The sequence below is a fragment of the Barbus barbus genome, assembly GCF_936440315.1.
Source record: "Barbus barbus genome assembly, chromosome: 13".
Taxonomy (NCBI): Eukaryota; Metazoa; Chordata; class Actinopteri; order Cypriniformes; family Cyprinidae; genus Barbus; species Barbus barbus.
In genome coordinates, this window is record NC_136741.1 from 30,105,842 (window position 1) to 30,130,895 (window position 25,054).

General features: G+C 35.5%; 1 protein-coding gene across 1 annotated transcript in view; it reads right to left on the bottom strand.

Moving 5' to 3' along the window:
* Positions 1-5,861: 5,861 nt before the first annotated feature.
* Positions 5,862-25,054, bottom strand: part of LOC306879056 (solute carrier family 12 member 5-like) — a gene marked incomplete at its 5' end in the record, with an annotated part of 97,618 nt that continues 78,425 nt past the window's right edge. The window contains 20 exons of the mRNA XM_079431743.1: positions 5,862-6,951; positions 7,637-7,770; positions 7,862-7,876; positions 7,992-8,209; positions 9,061-9,186; positions 9,533-9,640; positions 10,223-10,354; positions 10,447-10,616; positions 12,599-12,794; positions 12,918-13,086; positions 13,865-13,969; positions 15,169-15,288; positions 15,375-15,473; positions 16,410-16,528; positions 16,673-16,847; positions 17,395-17,452; positions 17,603-17,701; positions 18,319-18,486; positions 19,096-19,307; positions 20,207-20,454. Coding sequence (XP_079287869.1) covers positions 6,860-6,951; positions 7,637-7,770; positions 7,862-7,876; positions 7,992-8,209; positions 9,061-9,186; positions 9,533-9,640; positions 10,223-10,354; positions 10,447-10,616; positions 12,599-12,794; positions 12,918-13,086; positions 13,865-13,969; positions 15,169-15,288; positions 15,375-15,473; positions 16,410-16,528; positions 16,673-16,847; positions 17,395-17,452; positions 17,603-17,701; positions 18,319-18,486; positions 19,096-19,307; positions 20,207-20,454 — 2,763 coding nt within the window. The 3' untranslated portion in view covers positions 5,862-6,859. The remainder of the gene's footprint in view (positions 6,952-7,636; positions 7,771-7,861; positions 7,877-7,991; positions 8,210-9,060; positions 9,187-9,532; positions 9,641-10,222; positions 10,355-10,446; positions 10,617-12,598; positions 12,795-12,917; positions 13,087-13,864; positions 13,970-15,168; positions 15,289-15,374; positions 15,474-16,409; positions 16,529-16,672; positions 16,848-17,394; positions 17,453-17,602; positions 17,702-18,318; positions 18,487-19,095; positions 19,308-20,206; positions 20,455-25,054) is intronic.

Genomic DNA, 25,054 nt, shown 5'->3' on the forward strand with positions numbered 1-25,054 from the left:
AAATAAATTTCTGTCTCTCTTGAATTTGTTTCTCCAGAATAGCTGTGTACTACTTGTAAAGGCTGGAATAAAATAAAAAATTTTCCCCAATTTGCGGTCTGGACGCAAAGTCAAAGCCGGTCTAGAGATTTTGGGCAGTTGAAGGTGACATTTCACAGAAAGTCATGTAGTGTATGATGGGCACAGATTGTTTTTGTTTTTTTTTAAGCTTCAGTCTATGAATTTTAGACGTTTGATATTTTGAACTGATTTTAAAACTAATTTTAAATTTATGCATCTACTGCATTCTTAGAATAAAGCTTTTTTTTTTGGCATTAATGGTTCAATGATGAACTTTTAACCCACTCCTGCACCCACCCATCTGTAAACTCAGAATCAAACACTTAGCAAACCCCACCACTGGAAATTTCTATGCAAACTTACTCTTAAAAATAAAGGTTCTTCATTGGCATTGATGGTTCCGTAAAGAACCTTTAACGCCCATGGAATCTTTCAACTCCACAAATGGTTCTTTATAGTGGGTTAAAGTTGTTAAAATCATTCAAATGTTCTTCACACTAAGAAAAAAAAAAAAGAGGTTAACTGTTACTGAAAGGTGCTTTGAGAAACCAAATGTCTTTTCTATTGTATTGCTGCAAAAACCTCTTTAAGTTTTTATTTTTAAGTGTAGCAACAAGGCACATGTTGAGTGTTCAGAACAACTTAAGTTTTTCTTTGCAGCATTTTTCTAATTGGTAAGTGTGTGATGCTTAGTGTTTTAAAATCTGTCCAGCCTTAATTGATGGGATAAAGCATGTTCTTTTGCTTGGTATTCATGCTGCAGAAACTGGACAACATGCTATATTTCCTTAATGTATCGTATAAAACAGAGCATGCTGTGCTGGAAACCCAGCTCTCAGTGAAATATCAATTGCTCCAAAATCCTGCTCCACGTGACCTTACATTAAATGGCTGTGATTGATTGGCTTTATGCACCATTTTCACTTTTTTTGTTGCTGGAAATTATGCCTGGTTTATATTAAATGCCAAATTCAATCTTGTTGTTTAAAGGTAACCAAAAACCAGCGACATTAATTAAAACACTATTACTAGAATGTGAATCGGTTTAAACGAATATAAACAGTATTTAGATCACAGAGGAAGATCTCAACACTTACCGTCTCTGCTCCAATATCCAGCCACAAATGCTCTTTAGGAAGGCCAGAGGACTGACATCTTGAATCAATTGACTTTTGCACGAATAAACAAAGAAATACTTCAAAAGAATTGACTTTGAGAAAGGTTTCAGATTCCCCAACATGCGAGGGAACTGGGTTCAAGATGGTTAACTAGTCAACAGTGAGGTTTACTGATTAGTCCAGATGTTTGTTTTAATAATTTCAGCAATTCCAATGCTTTAGCTGACAGTTTTCACAGTAAAACCTCAGAAAAGTAATTAAATCACAGCCAGTTCAAGTCATGGAGTCTACTAATGAGCTGATGATATTAATCAGGTGTGTGCTATAAATCACATCCAAAATGTGGTGTGTTGAAGAATCTCAGGAGCAGGACTGAGATTTTGAGCCTTTTAAAACCTGCTCGGAATGAAGACTCAATCATAGGATCCGTAATAAAATGGTATTCGTTTATTGCATTTTGTGCTGACAAATCTATAAAATGGAATGGGAGTTTTGCAGAAGCCATAGAGATAAAGCATTTGAAATGTAAGATAAAACTACATTATTTTCTTTATGTACCATGAAACACAATAGATAATACTCATTATTTATCTTTTTAAAATATTCAACTTACACTGACACAAAAAATAAACACCTCAACACTAACTAGTTCTGCTATATTTACAGGACCCACCTCCACCCTTGCCTGTGGTCCCAGATCTGCTGTGTGTCACTGCACACACACACACACACACACGCATCCACACACACACAACTGAAAAACACACTACACGGCAATATGACCATAAAACCCTGAAACGCACATAAAAAGAAAATCGCCTTTTCTCCACTACATTCCCTTTCAAATGTTCATACAAAATGTTTTCAATTCAAATGAATCAAAAACAAGCCTGAGGGATTCAGTCATTTTCTATGTAAAACTAATGTTCTGATCTAGAATTAACTGCACTATCGTTTGCAAACCGTGAAATCAGTGAATTGCCTAAAGCGAGCTATTCAATTAATCACATTTTTGCCTTTCAGAGAAGCAAAGCCAAGACAAAGTGGGATTTTGTTTGTACATTTTCCTTATAGTCGTCTCGGATTGTTTACTTCAGCAATATCCAACAATCGCAGTTGTGCTGTAATAAAGCAATAACCCATGCAATCTGCTTTTCCAATCAAATTAGTAGGGAACAACTCAATGTTTTAAAAAAAATAAGATTGGGCATATGCATTTTCAGTGAGCAACACTGACATTTTATATTTTAGCGAATATTTTTTAGTCCTTTCAGCTTAATTTGAGTGTTTGAAATTGGCCCTAGAATTAAAAACTAGATTAAATAATATAAATAATGATTAAATAATAAAATAAGTTTTTTTGTTATGTTAACATATAGCTGCCAATTTATGTATTTAAGGCATGTGTACAAACCGGTGTAATTAAAGATTTTACTGCTAAACAAAACAAACCCTCAAGTTTCTTTTTAATTCATTCAGAATGAGTTTGAAATAGACTAAACACATACCCAGGTTAACATAAATAACTTTGGTAATCAGTTCTTTAAATATATTAACTCAGTAATAACTGTAGTAAAAGCAAAATGGTCTTCGTCTTGGCTATAAACTACCTATAGTAAAAATAGACCCCTTTAACCAACCAATATCCATTGACACGAAGATAGTTGATCTAAAGAAACCGTTGTGCACAAGAACACCAAACATCTGGTAAAAATAACACATTTACAATTAAATAATTGAAATAAACTGGCGTGAACGTAATACTGTATATCACAAAACATTTAAATATATATATTTATATATCAGCTTGGTCAGGATAATGTGCATGCGTTGAACAGGACAACGGACCCAGGTCCTGGCTCTATATCAACTGCTTCAGATGGATTTGATTCAGATTTCAACATTTGGACTTTGACAGAGCTTCACATGTTCATTGTTCACATGCATGAACATTTATGTTTTGCTACACACAAGCCAGGTTTTCATCGTGAGATATTGAAGAAAGTAAAGGATTGTGAATGTGTCCACTGTCAGTTTGAATAGAGCCAAGCCCAGCAGTGGAAGCGCTTGTTTAAAGTCTTTTCATACGGTGATTACATCGAAACAGTGCTTGTAGGTTCAGAATGACATAGGGAGTGAAAAGTGGGAGGAATGGAAAACCACATCAACTCGGTGATTCGTATTAGAAATATTTCTTTTTTTTTTTTTTTTACATCTACTTGTTGTTATTAATTACAAGAAATGCTAGAAATTCATGCCAAATAAACAGCAAATACACATTTTTGTTTTGTTTTACAGCATAATAAAATCAATCTTCAGGTATTATGTTACCGCAGCGAACAAAACTCTGTCCGGTCTGCAATGACTTGGCCGAACGGCAGATGCAGTACACACTCTCGCCGCTAGAGGCATCAGCGCTGAAATGGATCTGGCATGCTCACGATTCTGGCAACTCAATCGTCACTGTCACCATGGACGTAAATAACGTTATAAAGTGCATTTCTATCTCAGCCACCATAGAACAGATGTAACGCACACTCTAGCATACGAAGCGTGCCGATGAACTCTACGAGAAGCAGACTCGTGTGCGAACAAGCAACTAAAAAATACACCATACGTACCGTTTCCAGTGGAAACCAATATTGCACGTTACCGTTGAAAACAAAGTTAATTTTTTCGGTGTGTACTAAAAGCATCCTAATAAACACATCAGGGAACAACGACCCTGTAGCTACAGTGTCTCGAGAGCGATATTATGTACAAAACCCAAAACAACAACACAGTATCCCGCTAATCTAAGTTTACACGTAAGAACATTTTGCCGTTGAGTCGCGACAACAATCTGAAAAAGCGGCCTTGACATTTTTCCAGGAACCGCTCTTTTCACATTACAAAAATCAAATTTTTCCAACACACACCATGCAAACGAAGCGTATCGTAAGTGGTTTGTTAAAAACATAGTTGAGTCAACAAATTTTTGAAACATCATCAGAGGCTCAGTCTACGCAGGCAGTATTATATTAAAAAATACGTCACTTTTCGACGCACGTTTTTCATTTTGTTTGGATTCAGTAAACGTTGTCGTCACTTTAAGTTATCACTTTTAACAGAAAATAAAACATGATAAAGCTGATTACATAAGGCTGAAGTCATTTTCTATGCAAACGCCAGAACTGTTTTGCAATCTTAGCGTCTGCTCCTCCCCTCGTAAATATACCTTTAAATATTTAATCTTTCGCTTTCTGTACACGCACAATCCATATCTATTCATACACTAGCAGCAGCATTCATTGTATGAGAGGTTTTCCCATGTTTAAACATAAAATAATCTGTAATATCTTCCTAAACTACTGAATTTCTTACCAGTGAGATTGAAGTTATACATATTTATCTATATATTTGCATATATATGCAGTTGTTGGTATTTCTGCTAAAAAGACTATAAAATAGCCTATATCTCTAGAAAAATAAATAATGCAATGAATATATGATTTCCCAATTTCACATAGCCTTAATTATGCTCTCAAAAATACACTTTCTGTTCTACTTTTCTATGATCAAAACATAATTTTGCAAACAATCTTGGGTTAATTTTGCATCTGAAATCTCATTTTGTGATTTGGCTAATGCATTACAGTCTCGCTGCATAGAGTTCAGATTTCCATAATGCTTTATAACAACTCAATCTAATGGTGCGTTCACGTCACGTCAGAATTACCGTAATTACCAAACGACAACATAGAGTCTATTCTGAGCTGTTTCTGGACCCAGAAATGATTAGTAACTATAGTGACGCCCAACATGGATCCATATGCGGCTTTGTTGATGATGACTGCAATCTACTTTTTTAAAATCACACAAATTCACTTCTTGCAACAGCACTGTAACACAAAATCACATCTCAAAGAAAGCGTGCAAGTTGAACTGTAGCTTAATAAACTGCTGAAGCCGCTGTGATTTTGGATGCTTTTAAATATATATATATATATAAAGTCGAGCAATTAAATAATTCAGAGTTTCCAAATTTGATATGAAGTTAAAGAAATCAAGTTTCGAAGTCAGAAACTCTGTGCAGCATTTGTGTTTAAAGTGACATTGTTTGTTATCAATATTAGTTTCTATTGACAATTCACATTTTCTTTCACATGGCACGAGTGAAATCGAAGTTTGGCAATACAATCAGATACCATAATGCTCCATATATAGCTCTGTGACATTTCTGGTGTAATATAATATAGATTTTGTCTATGATATAGCTAATTCATACAGATTTGTCTGTAAATGCAACAAACATAGAGGTTTTCTTTATAGCAAAATGGGAAAAAAGAAAGAAATGGGCAACTTCCATTTGCTCAAGGATGCAACTCGCTCATTCGCTCATGCAAACACACACACATTCATTTAATGAATCCACAGACTCATTAAATCATTTGTTACACAGTGGCTGTCAGTGCAGGTTGAGTGCTTGTTGGGGAGGGGAGTTTCGGTACCGTAGTACACTTCAAGCCGCCGTAGTGAAGCCTGTAGCCACCTAAAACACCCTGACCCTGTAAGACAACAGCGTTTCTTCACCAGAATCTTCGGTTATTTCACAATAAAAATACTACACTGATATTTAATAATGCCTTATACTCTATTTACACTACTTCGGAGTGGCTGAGTACTTTTTTCTTTTCTTTTTTTCCAAGCATGTTCTTTAATTACAGTGTCGGTTGCACCGATAGACTATCACTCGCTGCTTTGCTGTCAAACAGCAAGTCGCACACCCTGCCAGCCTTGTTTTTTGGCACATATTGTGACTGTATTTGGCAGGGGGATAGCTAGGAACGAATAAAAACATGGAGGAGGTTGATGAGACAAAACAAACACACAACAACAGATCTTTGTGCAGAGGAACCCGCTTAAAGTCAACGTGAAATGCTGTTTGCAAACCATTTTGCTTCCTACATACAAGCATTCAGGAAGAGAAGCAAAAAATGCACACGAGATTTGATTGGGTGTTGAAAAATAAGAGTTGTCTCATTTTTATATATTGATTATAAAAACTAACTTTTTTTCTTCGAAATAACATGCGCCGATCGTTTACGAAAAGTAAATAGGTTTAATTTCATGTTGACTTTAAACTTCACATTTCATAGTTCACATTATAGTATTAACTCATTATTAATTCACATTTGACCAATCTGCAGACCGAAAGGATCGAGTTCAAACCATCAAAATCTTTTCCCAAGGTTGTCAGTCTTTACCAGAGCATATTTTATTTCACAGCATCTCTGGTGTAGTTTTGAACTCCGATTCCTTGACTTTGCACATTCTGTTCTGGATCCTCTTCCTCAAAACAAATACATAAAAACAAATCAAGCCCAACCCACACGCTTCTCCTGATTGGGTGAGAGCGGTGACTGACAGATGATGTAGGAAAGCTACAGCAGACGGGGCATTGAACAAACACCCACTGACATCAACAGTGCACTTCATTGAACAGTAAAGTGTGGATCACGTCCATCATGAACGAGAGTAACGCCTAGAGCGATGTTTGGCCAGTGAGAGCTTGGCAAACCAGTAGAACGGCATTTTCTGTTGGATGAATGAAGCTGGTTGATTGAAGGGGATTCTGGGATATTGCTTGGGCCACACTGGGGAAGGAACGCAAATGGAGTGGGATGACATCGACTAGTTTCTTAAGAGTAGATGGTGATGACCTCACGACCTCCACCACGCACGAGGAGGACCCGGTTGAGACCTTCAGTTAGAACCTCCATGAATTCCATGTCTGATTGACAGAGTCAAGGAAATGAGAGCTGTAAAAGATACGAAACAGACATGCAGATGTGTACTACTCAAATACGTTTGCAGTATGTACTATATATGGTGAACAGTATGTAAAAATTTGGTGTCAATAAGATTTTTGAAAGAAGTGTCATCCTCAACAAGGCTGTATTTATTTTGGTCAAAAATACAGTAAAAACAGTAATATTGTGAAATATTATTACAATTTCAAATAGTTGGTTTCTGTTTGAATATACTGTAAAATGTAATTCAGTCAAAGCTCATTACTCCAGTCTTCAGTGTAGCTTGATCCTTCAGAAATCATTCTATCATGCTGATTTTCTGCATTTAAGAATCATATTATTAGTATTGAAGTATTATTACATATTATTAGTGTTATTATTATTAGTGTGAAAACATTTTTGTGGAAACTGGGATACATTTTTATTTTCAACACAGCATTTTTAAAATCACTTTTGAGCAATTTAATGCATCCTTTCCGGTTAAAAGCACTCATTTCCTTCATTAGATTAACTTTTGAACAGTGGTGTATTTGCATAGTTTCCCATAATGCCAAAACCAAAAATGTAGAATTTTTACACCAAACTGGAATAAAAAATAATGAAAGCCATAATAATTTTCTAAATGAAAACAATGAGACAATGCAACACAAAAAATGATCAGGATACAGTTCTCGTCGCCGCTCCTGTTTTTGGGCGGTCCGGGCATGTTGAGCAGGACTAGTCTGGCCTCCTGGGATTTCTTAACAATGACTTCGTTGAGTCTGAGTGCAGTGTGCATGCGCCTCACGTTGGACTGGTTTCTGAAAACAAAACCATCATCAACCATAAGCTCATAAACATTCATCAACATCAGCGAGTGTGAATGTGTGCATCGCTGTCTGAGATACTCACAGATTTTCCCACTCTCTGTGGCGTGACAGAGAAAGAATGAAAGACGAGTGTAAATGTGTGCAATGCAAAACTGAACCTAAATTCAAACCTTAGCAAATATGTATTTTAAATAGGTGCATGCTGCACTCACGGTTTCATGTTGAAGAGGTCTTTGATGGCCTCTGGTGTCGTAGCTCCTACAGGTTTGGCCTGCTCTCCATCACACTTCGCCTCGGTCCATGTCATCTGAACAGCTGTGCCGGGGGTCTCGGCGTCTGCGCTGGGGGACTGCGGTGTGGCCGGGGTCGGCGGGTTGGTACTCTTGTCATGAATGAGCTGTTCCTGTTGGGACGGGGACACAGGGACAGACTGAGAGGGCAGGACCGGTACATACGCACATATGGAGAATGTCAGGGCAAAAGAGAAGGAAAAGAAAACGTTAATGATCAGATTAAAATAATTAAAAATTAAAATAAATATTTAAATGATAAATAATAGTAATAATAAATCATAAATTATTATGAATTAAAAATAAATAATCACAACAATAATAACAAGAGATTATGATCACAATGAAAATGCTTTATTATGAACAATATGAAATAAATCATTATTAAATTAAAATAATTAATAGAAATTTATTTTTATTTATTGACGATTATTTTCATTTTAATTATATTTCACTGTATTTAATTAGATTTAATACATTCACAATGAAACTGATAATGCATTATAATGAATAACATTAAATAAATCATAATGAAAATAAAATAATCAATATAAAGTCATTTATTTATGGAGCAATTATTTTATTTGAATTATATTTAATTGTTTTGACTTTTAGAATTAAATTAAAAGACAAGTTAAAAATAAAACAAATTAATATTTAATATAGTTTTATTAATAATTTTTTAATTAAAACAATGAATTAATACAAACTAAATGATTAAAATGGTATTTCTTATAACTAAAAATATTGAAAATAAATAACTTTTGAGAGAGAGAGAGAGAGAGAGAGAGAGATACTGCCGTGTCCATTACTCTGAAAGGCATCACAAAAACACAGATATCAGACAAGACAGTCAAGCTGAGATCACAGCATGTTCAACACAAGCGCCGTGGCTGTTATTGGCATGTAAAATGAAAACAGTAAAGCCATTGATTTGTTTCTGTGATATCTGAAGACATGATATCTCCTGGCTCGGCCGGTCATGCAGTACCTCCTCTTCTGGTTTCTCCTCTTTGCTGCTGGCCGCCGGTTCCTCTGTCACACTCAGCTGGGTCGTGACGGCGGCCGGGTTCTTACGGCGGATCGACCCGCGAGAGCTGTCAGTGATGCTCTGGATCTGAAGGGAGAGGAACGATGGGAATATTAATGAGAGCCGAGGCCCCGCCCTCAAGCACTGATGTCATGCATAATGAGGTTCAACATGCGGCCTTTCGGTTAAACTGTATTTGTATCCTGTGATGTAATATTATAATATTAATGAGGTGTTTTCCATAAAGTACAGAGAAATACGTAAAGTATTTTAACTCTTTAAAATGAAAAGTATCCAGCCAAAAATAAAAACATTGCTGCATTTATGCTTTCTAAAATTGACTGATCACTTTTGTTATTAACATAACTTTGATGCACAAGTTTGTAGAGTAGCATGTCTGATCATAAGTACAGGTTGATGGTGAATGTTGTACCTCACGTTCACGCTCAGTCTTGGTGAGGTTGATCTGCTTCAGGATCTGAGATCTCTGCTCCATCACCAGGGTCTTCTCATAAGTGTACGCTGAGATATCACTGTCATGCTGAAGATACAGGAGAGAGATGCATATAGATGCTATAGTTACTCACAGAACTGTACAGAAACAGTGAGAAAACAAGGAAAATATAGTCTACAATTAAGGAATAGCTGATCCAAATATACATTTTTGTCATCATCTGCAGCTACTTTTTCTGAAAATGAAATTTTTCTGAAAAAAAAAACATTGACATTTCTTTATATATATATATATATGCACACACACACGCATTATAAAAAATATGTATAATTTTAAAATTAAATATATGTATATTTGTTTATGTATAATACACACACACACACACACACATACATCCAAATAAATATTATTTAGAGAATATTTTAACTGAATAAACTGAAATTAATTGAATTTGATAATTTGAACAATTATGGCAAATATTATAAAATGTTATAAATGTTCTACATATTTTACCCAGTTTTTTAAATATTGATTTAAATATTAAATGTACCTCCCTAGTTAATTTCTGACCTTCCTTTCAACTTTTCAACTTAAACATCATCCTGTTTCTCTCTCAAAGCTGCTTTTGAACACAAGTAGTACAAGTATAATGGTGAGCGGATGCATTACCATCTCCACCACCTCCACTGCGGCGTCTATGCGCAGGTGATACAGGAAGGTTGTCAGATCCTTCTTCATCTGGATGCTGTTATCGTCCATCTGAGCCACGGTGAAGATGCGCATCTTGCACTTCCTCCACACCTACAGAACATCATCCACAGATGCCAACACATGAGCTACAGTGCCTTAACTATAACGTCCTTCTGACAGAAACGAAGAGTTAAAGCATGTACCTTGTGCTGGCGGAGGAGGAAGGGCAGCAGCATCAGCATGCCTCCATCATGAACGATCCACCACACGTCAATGTGACCCTCTGTGAAACGCTCTCCGTTTGACGGGAAGGCCGAGATGTTCTTGGGAACCAGCAGGGCTTTACTGGCAGCGGTGGTTTCTCTTACCAGCTCTGTCATGAAGGCATGTTTATATTTATTATTTATGCTTATGAATACAGTGTATTATTTCTGAAGGATCATGTGACACTGAAGACTGGAGTAATGATGCTGAAAATTCAGCTTCGCATCACAGGAATAAATTATATGTACAATATATTCAAATAGAAAATTGTAATTTTAAAGTGTAATAATATTTCACAATATTACAGTTTTTACTGTATTTAAAAAACACTTTATGAGCATTAAAATTTAAATCAATAAAAAATAAACTAATTAAAAATTTGTACTGATCCCAAACTTTTGAACAGTAATATGTGCAATATATAATATATACATAATATATAATATTTATATATCTTATGTGCATGAATATATAACAATATATATATATGTGTGTGTGTGCAATATAATTATATATAATGTAATTATAATATAACAATGTAATAACAATGTAATATAATTATATAATATATATATATATCATTGTTTTTATATGTGACCCTGGAGCACTAAAGTATAAATTTTATCAAAATTATTTGAACAACTTTAAAGGTGATTTTCTCAATATTTAGATTTTTTTGCACCCTCAGATTCCAGATTTTCAAATAGTTGTATCTCAGACAAATATTGTCCCATCATAACAAACCATACATCAATGGAAATATTATTTATTCAGCTTTCAATAAATCGACCCTTATGACTGGTTTTGTGGTCCAGGGTGTGGTCACATATTTAATTTACTGCATTATCCAAAAAAGGGCCATATCATTTGGATTTGCACTATATAAACCATTTTCTTGTTGAAGTTTCAGTAAAAGTCATTATATTGTCAAATATACAATTACTGTGACATAAATTCATTCATATCGAGATTTAAGATCCCGCTCATCCTTAATCGATTGTATTTACACAGAATCAATACTCGAGATCAGCTGATAATTAAACACTTGTATTCAGCAGCACTGTCTATTTCTGTGACTATTTTGGGATCCATTCCAAATCAGATGAATTAAATCATCGCTTGTTTCTTAAAATTCACAAGTGAACATCTGTGGCGTGAGATGTGAAGCTGCACCTGCTCAGTCTGGCTGCTTTAGAGCTTCAGTTTAGCTGTGATAACACAGAACAGACTCGCACCAACACATATGATGCAATGACTTTAACAGATGTCGCAGCGCAGAGCAGCGTGTTAAACCTTACATACTGACTCAAGAGGTGTAAATCCAATCTCATAAAGCCAGAGGAAAATTATACAGCTCAGTTATGTTTTATATAGCAACTTTGTCTCAGATATATTTCCTCAAATTGCTTAGGAAAAATAAAACTAGACACAAATGAGTCAATAGTTATCATACAGTGATAGTACAGAGCTATGAAATGAATGAGAAAAGCAACTCAGATCATTTGACAAGAAATGCTTGAGATCTCTGCCTTTTGATTGCAGACTTTGGTATTTTTTAAGACAATCTGACCAAAGTTTTGAACCTACGAGAAGGAGAAACATCTCCAAAGTCCATTTCATCTCACTGCTGTTTGGAATAAACTATAAAAGAGATCTCATTTGGGATTCATTCCAACACTCTTAAAAATAAAAGTTCATGTCCAAGTCCGATGTCATAAAAAAAAAAAAAAAAAAAAAAGCAACACTTTTTTTTTTCTTATACTCTTAAAATTAAATTATCTTTAACGGCATTGATTTTTTTCTCTGTTGCAGAAACAAGCTTCCCTAAAATGGTGATTTTAACTGTTTAAATGTTCACTGAAAGGTTCTTTTGGGAAGCACAAAAATGTGTTTTCTATGGCATCACTGTGAAAACCACCTTTTGAAACCTTATTTTTTAAGAGTGTAGTGTGAAGAATTTTTTTTTCAAAATCTAAAGACATCTTGTTCACTATAAAGAACCTTGTGAGGAAAGTAAAGGTTCAATGGTTGTTAAAGGTTCTTCATGGAATGCCAATATAGAACCTTTAAATAAGAAGAAATGTCTCTCACCAATGAAGTTTCTCCAGCTCCGATGATCCTCGGCCTGTTTCCAGTTGCGCGGCCAGCAGGCCAGAACGGTGTTGTGTTGAAGACCTCCCAACCCTCCGGCCTGGACCAAATGTGACGTGGCGTCCCTCATGTTAGTAGAAATGACCACCTGATAGAAACCCTTCACCTTCTCCGCCTCCATGAGCTTCCTCAGAGACTTTGAGACACAAAACAAAGTGGGGAATTACCTTATAACACAAATAAATATCAAGATCAAGTTCCAACGTATGCTGTCTGAGCAGATAGTTCACTAGCCATGCTGTGTTTGTGTGAATGTCACCTGTTCGGCCTGCTGTCCTTGAGGATGGTTTTCCAGGTAGGTTCCCTCCAGAGCTGTGCCCACGATGGTCAGACCCTTCCCAGCCTTCAGCTGACTGGTCAGAGACAGCAAACGCGGCTGCTCCACGTTCAGCTCAGAATCCATGTTGACCAGGACTAATATCTGGGGTCTGAGGAGAAAGAATAAAACAGGAGAGAATAGTGTCAAAACTTGAGCAATAAGACCAGTAACATAATGCTGTACCTTTAAAATTCAGAACAAATATATCTAAATATGAATATATAAAACATAAATATCTAAATAATTAAAAGCATCAATATGAAGAAACATATATAAACATATTCATATAGAACTAAAAATGCATAAAAATACATACATTTAAAATAAGTATATATTTATTATTTGTATAAAAAACAATATATAACGAATACATATTTACATATTACCCAAGTATAATCATATACATAAATATGAATATGTATATTACATAAATAATACACACACACACACACACACACACACACACACACACACAAAAGTTAAATATATTTTATTTAATCATATCAATAGTTGTATTAGCAGCTTTGATTTTGAGTTTAGTTTTTGACATTATAGCAATTTTTGCTGTTTTTTAAAAACAATTCTATTTATCTTTAATTTATTTTTTATTTCAGTCTTCATTTTAGTCATTTTAGTTCTTCAATTTATTTTACTCCAACATATTCTTCAACATTTTATTCCAGTTAGCTGACAAGAAAACATTTCCATTTAAAGTTTTTTTTTTTCATTTAATATTTTTATTTTATTTTTTATATATTTTATTTTATTTCAGCCTATTTCTATTGATGAAAAAACTATTAATATAAATATATAAATGACACAGCTATATACAGTATTTATATTAGTATTATTATAATTCATACATACATGATTTGTATTTTTTTTACCTCCAGTTCTTGGTGTGCGGTGGTCCCTCTTCCAACCTCATGAGGGCGAAGCGGGCCGCGCTGAGAGACAGACCTCTTATTCCATCACCCCATTCCTTCTCTGCCCTGTCAGCACCGACACACATCTTTTTCACACACTCTGTTTATGTTCAGAATGCCATTCTAACATTTTACTTTGACTATATCTGCATTCATAGATGCTGTTTTCTGTTTCTGCCGGTGAGTGTCCACCCTCCACACCAGAGGGTCTTGCAGATGCACACAGGGATACCTTTTTTGGGGGTTTCTTATAATAAATTTCACATTGGCTGCATATGACGTTATTTATTACTTATCAGAGCCGTTAAATTTGGAAATTCATATCAGAGTCCATGCCAAGTCAGCATGTAACATGTAATCAGCTGCACAAGTATACTGGATGAAATCCTTGTACATGAAGTAGAGATGTTTGACATTTACAGAAGAAATTAATAAATGTCCTGTTAATTTGTCCCGACTTTAATGCATACTGCCATATAAATGAAGTATGCATGGAGGTATGAAATAAATAGTCAAAACCATAAATAAGTTTACTTTTTTTTTTTTTTTTGGATACTGTGAATGAAACTCCATTAACTGGCAAGTCTAATAAAACATTTGTGTGTATTAAGACCTGATGTGAGATCCACCAATAAGAGACGTTCCCAAATCTAATTTTTAATAAAAAAAATTTAATAGAGAATATCTTGTGCTTTTCCGTGAGTGCTCGTGTCTATGTCTGCAGTATATTGTATATGTCTACTGTTTTGCATACTATTTTTCAGATTGCATGCAAAACCTTGATGATCTAGTACATGTGCTGGGTACTGTATCCCACAATGCAATGCACACAATTTGACCTTGCAGTTTGACTCACTTTTTGACTCAGATTAGTCTAAAATGATGACGATGACGTATGCATACTGCTATTTACATTGTTTCTGTTTGTAAGAATACAGTATATACTGCACATATACTGCACAGTATGCAGTAAGAATTCAAATCCGCACACAGCCTCAGACTCCATAATGCTGCCGCCAATTTTCTCCTCGTCTTTCATTTCCGGCGACAGACTCGGGCACTGTTCGCCTTGACTCTGGAAGTGTTTCCAAAGGAAAGGCACTAAACTAATCAAATCCTGGAGCAGATTTCAGCTGTTCTTAGCCGGCCGGATTACGAGGGATCTAAAAATCCTGACAGGTCAAACGCCTGAAACTCAATTTTAATCCATCTCTTGGTTTTCCGGCCCGCCGGTCTCCCCCGACTCCGGGTCACAATCCACTTACCCTCGGAACTCGATATACTTGTAGATACAGCTGGCGATTCCCATGGCAATGATGGCGTAGTACCAAGAACAGATGAACATGAGCGAGAGACAAAGGCTCATGCCAAGGAAGGATAGAGTCCTGTTGGAAAAGAGGAAGGCAAATATTAGAGTACAAATACGAGTAAAGCCACAGCAAACGGCAAGACACGGTGCTCTGGAGCTCACCAGTGGTAGAACTTGAATCGCGGTCTCCAGTTGGGCGTTCTGAGCAGAGTCTGAACAGCACAGGCCAGATTCACAAACATGTAGCACATGAGGAAAAACCTGCAAACACAAGAGAGAAACAAACACGACAACATTGAGAAACAGAAACAGATACCCGGGATTATGGCTCAAATGTTTGGACCACACTTAAAATGTCTGATTGTTTTAGTAAAAGAATATTGAATTAAATAACATGTATTGAAAACAAAAATAGCCCAAACACAGTTTTCAAGCAAAATTAAGAAAGTATTTGTTTTTTTTTGGTTTAGTGGATCATGTTGATAGCTAATACAGTACAATTGTTAACTAAAACTAAACCATAAGCTACTAAAAATCAGTTTGGTTAATTTAAATAAAATATTGTTATTTAAGTATTATTTAAATACTATCATAGTATTTAATAATATTTAGAATTAGCTTTTATTTTCATATTTTCCATTTTCTGTTTAAATTTTAAATAATTTTGTTAAATAGGCTATCATTTATGTTTGTTAAATATATGAACATAAATATATCTATTGTATATAAAATAATATTTTATAAAACAAAATTACATTAATAGTTAATTAATATTTATATTAACAGTTTTAATTAAAATTTTTACATTTCAGTTTAGTTCAATTTATGTGTCTTTTTAAAATATTTCTGTTTATCTTTAATTAATTTTTATTATTTTATTTTCATTTTTTATTATTTTATTAGTCATTTTAATTCTTCAGCATATTATATTCCAGTAATCTGACATGGCAACATTTCTAATTTATATTTAAGTTTTGGTTTTCATGTAATATTTTATATTTGTATTTTATTTTAACTTTATTTCAACCGAAAAAAACATTTTTGAATAGTTTTAATTTCAGATAACAATAACAACACTGATGAATGCTACTTTATTTTAAAACTGTATTATCTAATGCAATGACTATGTCATTTTTATGTGTGATTTAAATGTGCAAACACTTTCTGAGGCTGTTGTATATCTGTATCGTCTCTTACATGGAGAGAATCGGAGCGACGTTATCCAGAGAAGCGATGAGAATTCCAATCTCACAGATACATGCGGTCAGGAGCAACGCCCAGGTGGGCTCCCCGTTTGCTTTTCCATGACCAAACACCTGCAACACACACACACACACAAATGCCCATGAAGAGCTAAACACACACGGTCGGAGCTGGCAGCTCTTGGCCAGAATAAGCTACAATGTGAATCTGACTTTATGCTGAAAGACTAAACACTCATCATACATGTGCACACTCACTCTGAGGAACGGCACGATGCCGTCTCGAGCGATGGCCTGCATGAGACGCGGAGCGCCCGTCAAGCTCTGAAGCCCCGCTCCGCAGGTGGAGAAGAAAGAGCCGAAGACGATGACCCAGGGCGACGGCCACGCCAGTGTCCCGATCACCAGATTCCCCCTGACCGCCTCACCAAACCTGAGATGCACAAACATGAACACAAAGCACTATGCTGCCACTCAATAGTTTGGGGTTTTATTCAGCAAGGATGCATTAAATTAATAAAATGACAGTCAAGACATTTATGATGTTACAAAAGATTTCAATTTCAAATAAATGCTGTTCTTTTGAACTTTCTCTTCATCAAAGTATCCTGAAATAAAAATATATCACATATAAATATATATAACTGTTTTCAACATTGATAATAATCAGAAATGTTTCTTGAAATTAGAATGATCATGTGACACTGAAGACTGGAGTAATGATGCTGAAAATTCAGCTTTAATCACAGAAATAAATTACATTTTAAAATATATTCAAATAAAACAGTTACTTTAAACTGTAGCAATATTTCACAATATTCACAGTATTTTTGGTCAAATAAATGCAGCCTAGGTGAGAATAAGACACTTCTTTTAAAAACATTAATAATCTAACCAATCCTAAACATTTAAATGCTAGTGTACTGTATTTTTCATGAACTAACTCATGTGACAAGAGACCGTTTAAACACATAACATACTTATCCCTCAGCACCGTTCCCTCGATGCAGGCACCAAACAGAATCACGCTGGACATGTCTGAATACTTCAGTTAAAGAACACTGTTTTTGGATAAACATGTAACTGTATCAGCAGCTTTGATTGCTTCTAAGTCTTTTAGCTTCTCCACAGAGTGATTACTAGGCTTACATAATATATAGCTGTGTGTGTTTCTCTATGAGAGGATACAGATGATGGAGGTGGTGGTGATGGCCAGGATGGTGCCGATGGGAATGGACTTCTGGGCATCCTGCAAATCACCAGATCGGTTTGATCCAGCCATGATACCTGTTCAAAAAAGACAGAGCATAGAATGGGTGGCATGTTTCCTTACAACATCATTCCCGGTTATTTCATACACTGTAAAAAGTTGACATCATAGTCAAAGTTGAGCAAACTTAAAAGTTTAAGGCAACCAGCTTCAGCAGATTTTTTAGTTTTCTCAAAGTTTTGTTGTATAAACTTAAAACAAGAAGTTGAGAAAACTAAAAAAAAGCTGGTTGCTTTGACTTTTAAGTTTGCCCAACTTTTTTTTTTTTTACAGTGTAGTTTTGATAACTTGTATTCTAAAATTTGGACAATCCAGACTTTTCATAAACTTTTAAAAATAAACGTTCATTATTTGCATTTAAAGTTCCATTTTAACATTCATGAAACCTTTCGATTGCAAACATTTTTTATAATTTATTCATAGTGGAAAAAAAAGTTTTATAAATGTTCTTTATATTAAAAAATGGTTCTAAAAAGGAAGTTTCCTCAGGAAAATGGTTCTTTTGTGACATCGCTGTGAAAAGCCCCCCTTTATTTTAAGAGCGTAGAATATTCTTATGCATTCTGATCCCCAAGGTCAATTTTCACAATCATAAATGATGGATGAGATCAGGGCTGTCAAGAGGAGACTCTACCTGTCACGGAGGGGAAGTAGATGCCCACCAGCATGGTAAAGAAGGAGGTGATGTCTGCGAGCATGTAGCGGTTGGTGTTGGTCGGTATGGAATCAGGTTCGACTGCGGCGGGTAATCCCGCTTTCTCAATAAAAGAGCCCTTATCCATATAATTCCCAAAGAGATTCTCTGGAAGAGAGAAATAGGGAAACAAAAGCGAGAGATATGATAAATGAGTACATTTATTTATCATCAGTGTTAGAGGCTCGTTCAGATCATTAACACTAAATATGAGCAATATTAATAGCAATGGTAAGCAGACACAGAGGAAAAGTTTGAATTAAAAAACAACAACTTTATTTTAATATCCTCATACAAAAGGGAATATCTTCTGTAGGTTCACTAGCATTTAAACGTTTGGGGTCATTTATTAAAATCTGTAATACTGTGAAATATTCTAATAATTTCAAATAACTATTTTCTATTTGAAAATATTTTAAAATGTATTTTATTTCTGTGATCAAAGCTGAATTTCCTTCAGAAATAATTCTAATATGCTTATCTGTTGCTCATGAAACATTTGATGAATAGAAAGTAAAAAAAAAACTGAATTTATTTGAATTTTTATTTGTAACATTGTAAATGTCACTTTTAATCTATTTGCAATGCATTCTTGTAGAATAAAATGTTAATTTCTTTCTTTCTTTCGAAACGACAACAACAACAACACAACAAAAAACTCTTACTGACACCAAAAACGTGGTTATGACTATGATGTCATTTTGTGGCTGTATTTACCGCGCAGAATGCCACTCATAACTCCGGGGATTCCCTGCATTTCCGTGACGTTGTTGTTGGCGAAATAGCTGTCGCAGGTGGCGTTCAAGAACTCGGAGTCGCAGAAGAGCCGCCAGAGATTGGTGGTGACCGTGGCGTTTTCTCTCTCGATGACCTTCGCGCACACATCGAAGCCTTTCCAAATCAGAGTCCGGTTTCCCAGCACACACACTCTGTGGAAATTATTTCAAACTTAATAATTTCTAAAGGAAAAAAAATCCCCAGCTTCAATTAGAAATTAGGGGTCAAGCGATATGTATTTTTCAGGGCCCATGCCGAATATTACAGATCAAGTAGACCGCTAGGGCTGCACGATTAATCAAATGTGATTGTCTTGCGTATCTGTCAGTGAAGCAAGGTTCTGTGATCAGTAGTAAATCTTCATCCAAAGGCCAGAGGGCGCTGTCACGCTGAAACTCTAAATATGCACCGCAGAAGAAAGATAATGCACATCGCTCCAGGGTTGTGGCTAGAAGGGATATCTCTGCTTCAGGAAAGTAACAATGAAGGTGTAAGTTTACAGACAAGCTACACAAAACCACTTTCATAATTACAGACTGATTTAATTGTGCAATTATGAAATCGATGAAATCGTTCTGCGATTATGAAAGCAGTTTGCATAGCTTGTCGATGAACTACGGCTCTATGTAGTAAATGCTGTTCCAACTGAACCCGCTTCTGTACACCATCGAGCCTTTACCCAGGTCGTTTAAACCGTGCATTTGCCCCAAACATCTTTCCAAGCATGAGAAGCATTTAAGAACCTCTTGTCCCACAAAATACCACATTTAATAACATGATTTTATTCCATCGTGCAGCCCTACCGACAACCGATATTTTTGTCTGGTGTAAAAATGAAAATTAATGTCAAAATTAAGAATAACAAAGGCTCTGACAATAACATTCTTTAAATGCTTTTAAATTATATTATTGGCAAATCGATTTAGAAAGTGTTATCGATACCGATAACCATAACACTCTTAATATCGGCACCGATAATTGGCCAGGCCAATACTCAGTCGACCCCTATTAGATATCTGATATATGTGATTGCAATATTTGAGGCACATACGGGAAGACCGGAGGCTCGAAGGCAGTTTTGATCACTCCGGCATAGACGGCGAGGATCGAGCAGATGACGCAGGCGAGAAAGACGAGCGCCAGCTTGTTCACATACTTCACTCCTACAAACACCACAATGGCCATGAAACTGAGCACCAGCGTGCCGTAAACACGCATGTTGTTCAGCATGGCGGCTTCGGCCTCTGCTCCCTCCAGACCCTCCATCTTAAAAATAGCCGCTTGTGGTACAATGTACACCTGAGATAGGAGGAGAAAATAAGGTGGAAGGAAGAAAAATGAATTAAAAGGATAAAAGAGAATCATAAAGAACAAAAATAATTAGGTCTGCCAATCAATATTCTGTAATAAAATAATTTTCCTCAGACTTTATGAACTTTCATGTTTAGGCATTCCGTTAACCTGCTGTCCTCATTATTTCACTTTTTGCTTCTTAAACTGCCTCTCTGAAAATAAATTACCCATAAAAGTTTCGGTCAAATTAAATTTTGTGTAATTTTAGCTAAAAACTTCTGAAGCCATATGCCTTCTGCTATTATAAATGTATTACATTATAAATATATACTGTAACTGTGCTTTTCTGACAAAAAATGGTTCAGATCATCATTTCAATCCAAACAATAACCAAATGGACTGTGTTTGACATTAATCTTTCTAGCAAACTTGCTTATGGAGACTTAAAAGTTATTTTATATTTATTTTTATGTTATATACTTGTTGTTTATAACAGAATCTGAACAGTCAAATAAAATACAGAAACAAGATTGGGGAGGGTTAAAGGTGAGAATATCAGAAAAAGAGTGTAAAAATGATAAAAGCAAACCTCATCAAATAAACAAGATGAATCTAAAAATAAGCAAAAAACTACAAACAGAGCCAAAGAACAGCAAACAGACAAAGAGGGACAAAATAATGAGAGATGAGTGAGATTCACAATGACACAGTGGCAGTAAAACGGACTACTGTGAGTTCAGTTCTACAAGCGCTAATTGAACTAGTCAAGCGTGGAATTAATACTGCAAATGGACTGCCATTAGTTCTTATTAGAAACCTGACCTAAATTATATTCAATGCCATAAACTTTCAGGTTTCACCACTCTAAGCACAATACATTGCATCGTTCATTAAACTGTTTCATATTTTCCCCTTTATAAGAAGGATAAAAGTGAGAAATTATTGGGAATCTTACGCAATCTGTCAAGATTATGTCTGGGTCATAATTCACCCCAAAAAAGAAATATATGTTATATTGTTTCCACTTTAGAAAAAAGCATCTCATCTAATCTAAATAATCTTTAAATGAAAATATGCTTAATTGCCTCAAAAAGGAAAAAAATCGGTTCCAAAAAATTTATGAAAAATACATATATTTTTCAGGACATTTTCACATGACCCAGACATTTTTTCAGAAGTTTCACCCATTTTATGCCATTAAATAAATACTGTAACTGTATAATATTAAATAAAAAATCGGTATGCCATATAAACCATAAAGACTTAAAACAATAATTTATATAATAACTTATATTATATTATTATTTTCCACTTTATAAAAAATGAATTAATGCAGCAATATGCAGCAATTTCCAATGAATCAATTGATTAGGGTTTTTAGAAGACAATTTAAACATATCCCATACGGGAATCGGAAAATAAAACATGCACATCCTCATTAAGATCCTTAGCCCAAACAGTAGTAATAGATAAAGGTTTGTATGAATGCTCAAGAAGAAAGAGATAGATGACTGAAGCAGAGGAGGGAGATTCCTCAGAAGGAAGGATTAGTTTGTGTAAAGGATGAACAGGCAGAGAGTTCAAAGGCACCCTATATGCCCATAGGGCCGATCTAATGCGCAAATACATAAAAAAAGGAGGTGCCTGGCAGATTATATTGAGTTTTAAGATTCTGGAAGGATTTTAAACCACTATCATCATAGATATATCCCAGAGTGTTTACTTTACTATATGAGTCCATTGCAGACAATGAAATGGAGTACTGTCTGAGAAAAGGTTATTATTGTGGAAAATAGGTGAATGCCTATGCCATTTTGTAACTAGTTGTGAACGTCTTTCAACATCCCTCCATGTGGAGAGGAGGTGGGTTACAATGGGACCAAATTGAGATTTATACTGCCTAAGCGGAACTCCCGAAAAAACAAGACAATTTATACGGATAAACAATAGATTCCTCAATTGCTCTCCAAGACACAGAAGCGTCAGGATCAAACCAAACTGCTAAAGGGTGGAGGGAAAAGGCTTGAGCATACAGTCTAAAATTAGGGAAAGAAAGACCTCCATGTAATCTACATCGTTGTAAGGTAGTCAGTTTAATACGAGGACGTTTCCCATCCCATATATACACCGTGAAACACATGCATCTAGTTTATTCCAGTGGCCAACCGGTGGAGCGAGAGGAATCATGGAAGAAAAGAAATTAATACGTGGGAGAACATTCATTTTAATCACCGATATACGGGCCTGAAAAGAAGTAGGAAGACGAGACCAATTGTTCTCTCATCTCCCCTGTAAGAAGATCCAGTTTAGAGCATAGCAACTGATTAACTGACATGTGAGAAGCGAACTCGTTCCGCATCGCCGTCAACTCGGTTCTTAGAATGTCCTCGAAGTGTGTAACAGTGTTTGCCATCTTGTCCATATCGCTCGCCGACGGAGGCTTGGATTTCTTCTTAATCGGAGAAGGCGATGGAGACAACTCCTGCTGTTTATGACTGCATGTCATCAGGGAAAGCACCACCAATGAATACAACTTAAAACAAAACGAAAAAAAAAATCTGCAAAAAGAGGCCAAACGTACGGAGCTCTACTCAAGTGCGACTAGATTCACGAGCACGTCACATGACTCCCTGTTTTGTTTATTTTTAAATATATACATATTTATGATTATTATTTTTTTTTTTCTTCATCAACTGGTGGTGTTCCCTCAGGATTCAGAGCTCTTCATAGACTGCGTGATCTGCATGTGGGAAGCATGCTTAAGTGCTGTTCAATTGCTGAAACACACACACATATGATCAGTTAGTCGCTATGGTGACCTGTTCATTTTTATAATATCTGCTGGGTTACACAATACGGCTTTAATCTCAAAGTGCCGGCTCACTTTAAATAGACGATTTAGTGTCCTTCTGAACCATAGGCTGGATAAAATTCTCACTCAAATCAGCATGTCGTGGACCTGCCGATCTCTGAGCTTGGGGAAGATTTTGTATGGACAATGGAAGCTAAGCCTATGTTCCCCCGCAAGACAGAATTAACCCACAAGTCAGACACACTGGAGTCCCGGACCAGCAATGCAATATGAAATACATGAGCAGCTCAGAACACGTGTGTTAAAACACAAGATGAGCGAAGCTCGAAGGACACACTAGCGGCGCAATTAAACGCAGAGTCTGCATAATTACTTAATTACTCGCTCTAAGAGGAGGGGAGGAAAGCAGGACGAGAGAGAGAGAGAGATACAATGAAAGACTGATGAACAAGAAGAAACGAAATCAACTTTTTAAAAATGCATCTAGACACATGATTTCAGTGTTTTTACGTAACATCCTGACTACTGTGATGTCTTGATCTAGTTGATTTTTAAAGGCAGTTTAGAACAGGTCCTTCGCTGCCAGTGATGTTGTGTGCGTGCATTTAAAGAATAAAAGTCTTTTGATAAAATTATTTCAGTTCAGCCTCATGTCATCCCAAATCCATATTTAGACTTTGCTTCTCGGAGAACAAAAAGAGAAGTGTAGCTGAATGTCCATGCTGCACAAAATAATAGCCTACAGTGACCAGTGTGCCAACAAGATCTCAAAAAGCATCATAAAAGTAGTCAATACAACTTATGCTTTATATTAAAATGTTTTCTGAAGCCATGCAAGAGTTGTGAGAGAAACAGATTCAAAGTCTGAACCCTCATTCAGGTTCTAGTACCATTTCATCAAAACCAAACCAGAAATGTGTGTTTTTTTTAAAGCGATAGTCAGTTTTGGTTCCCATTGACTTGAATTGTATTTTTTGTCCATGCAATGGAAGTAAATGGGAATCAAAACAGTTTGGGTTTCCAACATTCTTCAAAATATTATTTTATTAACTTAACATTAAGATTAATAAACGCTGTGTATAAGTATTGTTCATGTTAACTAATATAGTTTAATGTTAACAAATGAAACCTTGTTGTAAATTGTTACCAAACATACCACATGCCATATAGGCTATAACAAAACAAAATCATAATCTTTAAAGTACTGCATGTTCTGTGATGCACCAAGTTTTAATATGCAGAAGCATGAATGAGATTTGACAGGGCAAGTTGGATGGACTGCTTTTTATGATGCTTCATTCATTCACTTTATTTCATGGTGCTCCTGAACACAGCATACATTCATTGTACAAAAAAGTGCAGTGTGAACATTCAAAGTTGTTTTTTTATTTGGTTTATACTGGTTTGGAATGACATGAGAATGAGTTATTGACAGGATTTGCCTTTCAAATTATTACTTTAAATATTCTTGTTTATCTCTAAAACTAGACACATGACAATTATGTGTTGAAAAACCAGTCTGAAATGGCTTGCCTTCAGCTGTACCTTCATGCAAAAATCAACTGCTAGGACTAAAACTTTTCACAGCTGTGGATCATTTATCATTGCTTTGGCACAAAATGCATTCAATGACTGCATCTTTAAAAATAACATCAATTCTTTTCTTATTAGGACACAATCATCGCCAAAAATTTGCTCATTCACATACTTTAGAAAAAACAAAAACTTGTTTAAAACATAATACAAACTAAGACAGAAATTTGCTACATTTATACAGCAATGCTATTCTGAAAA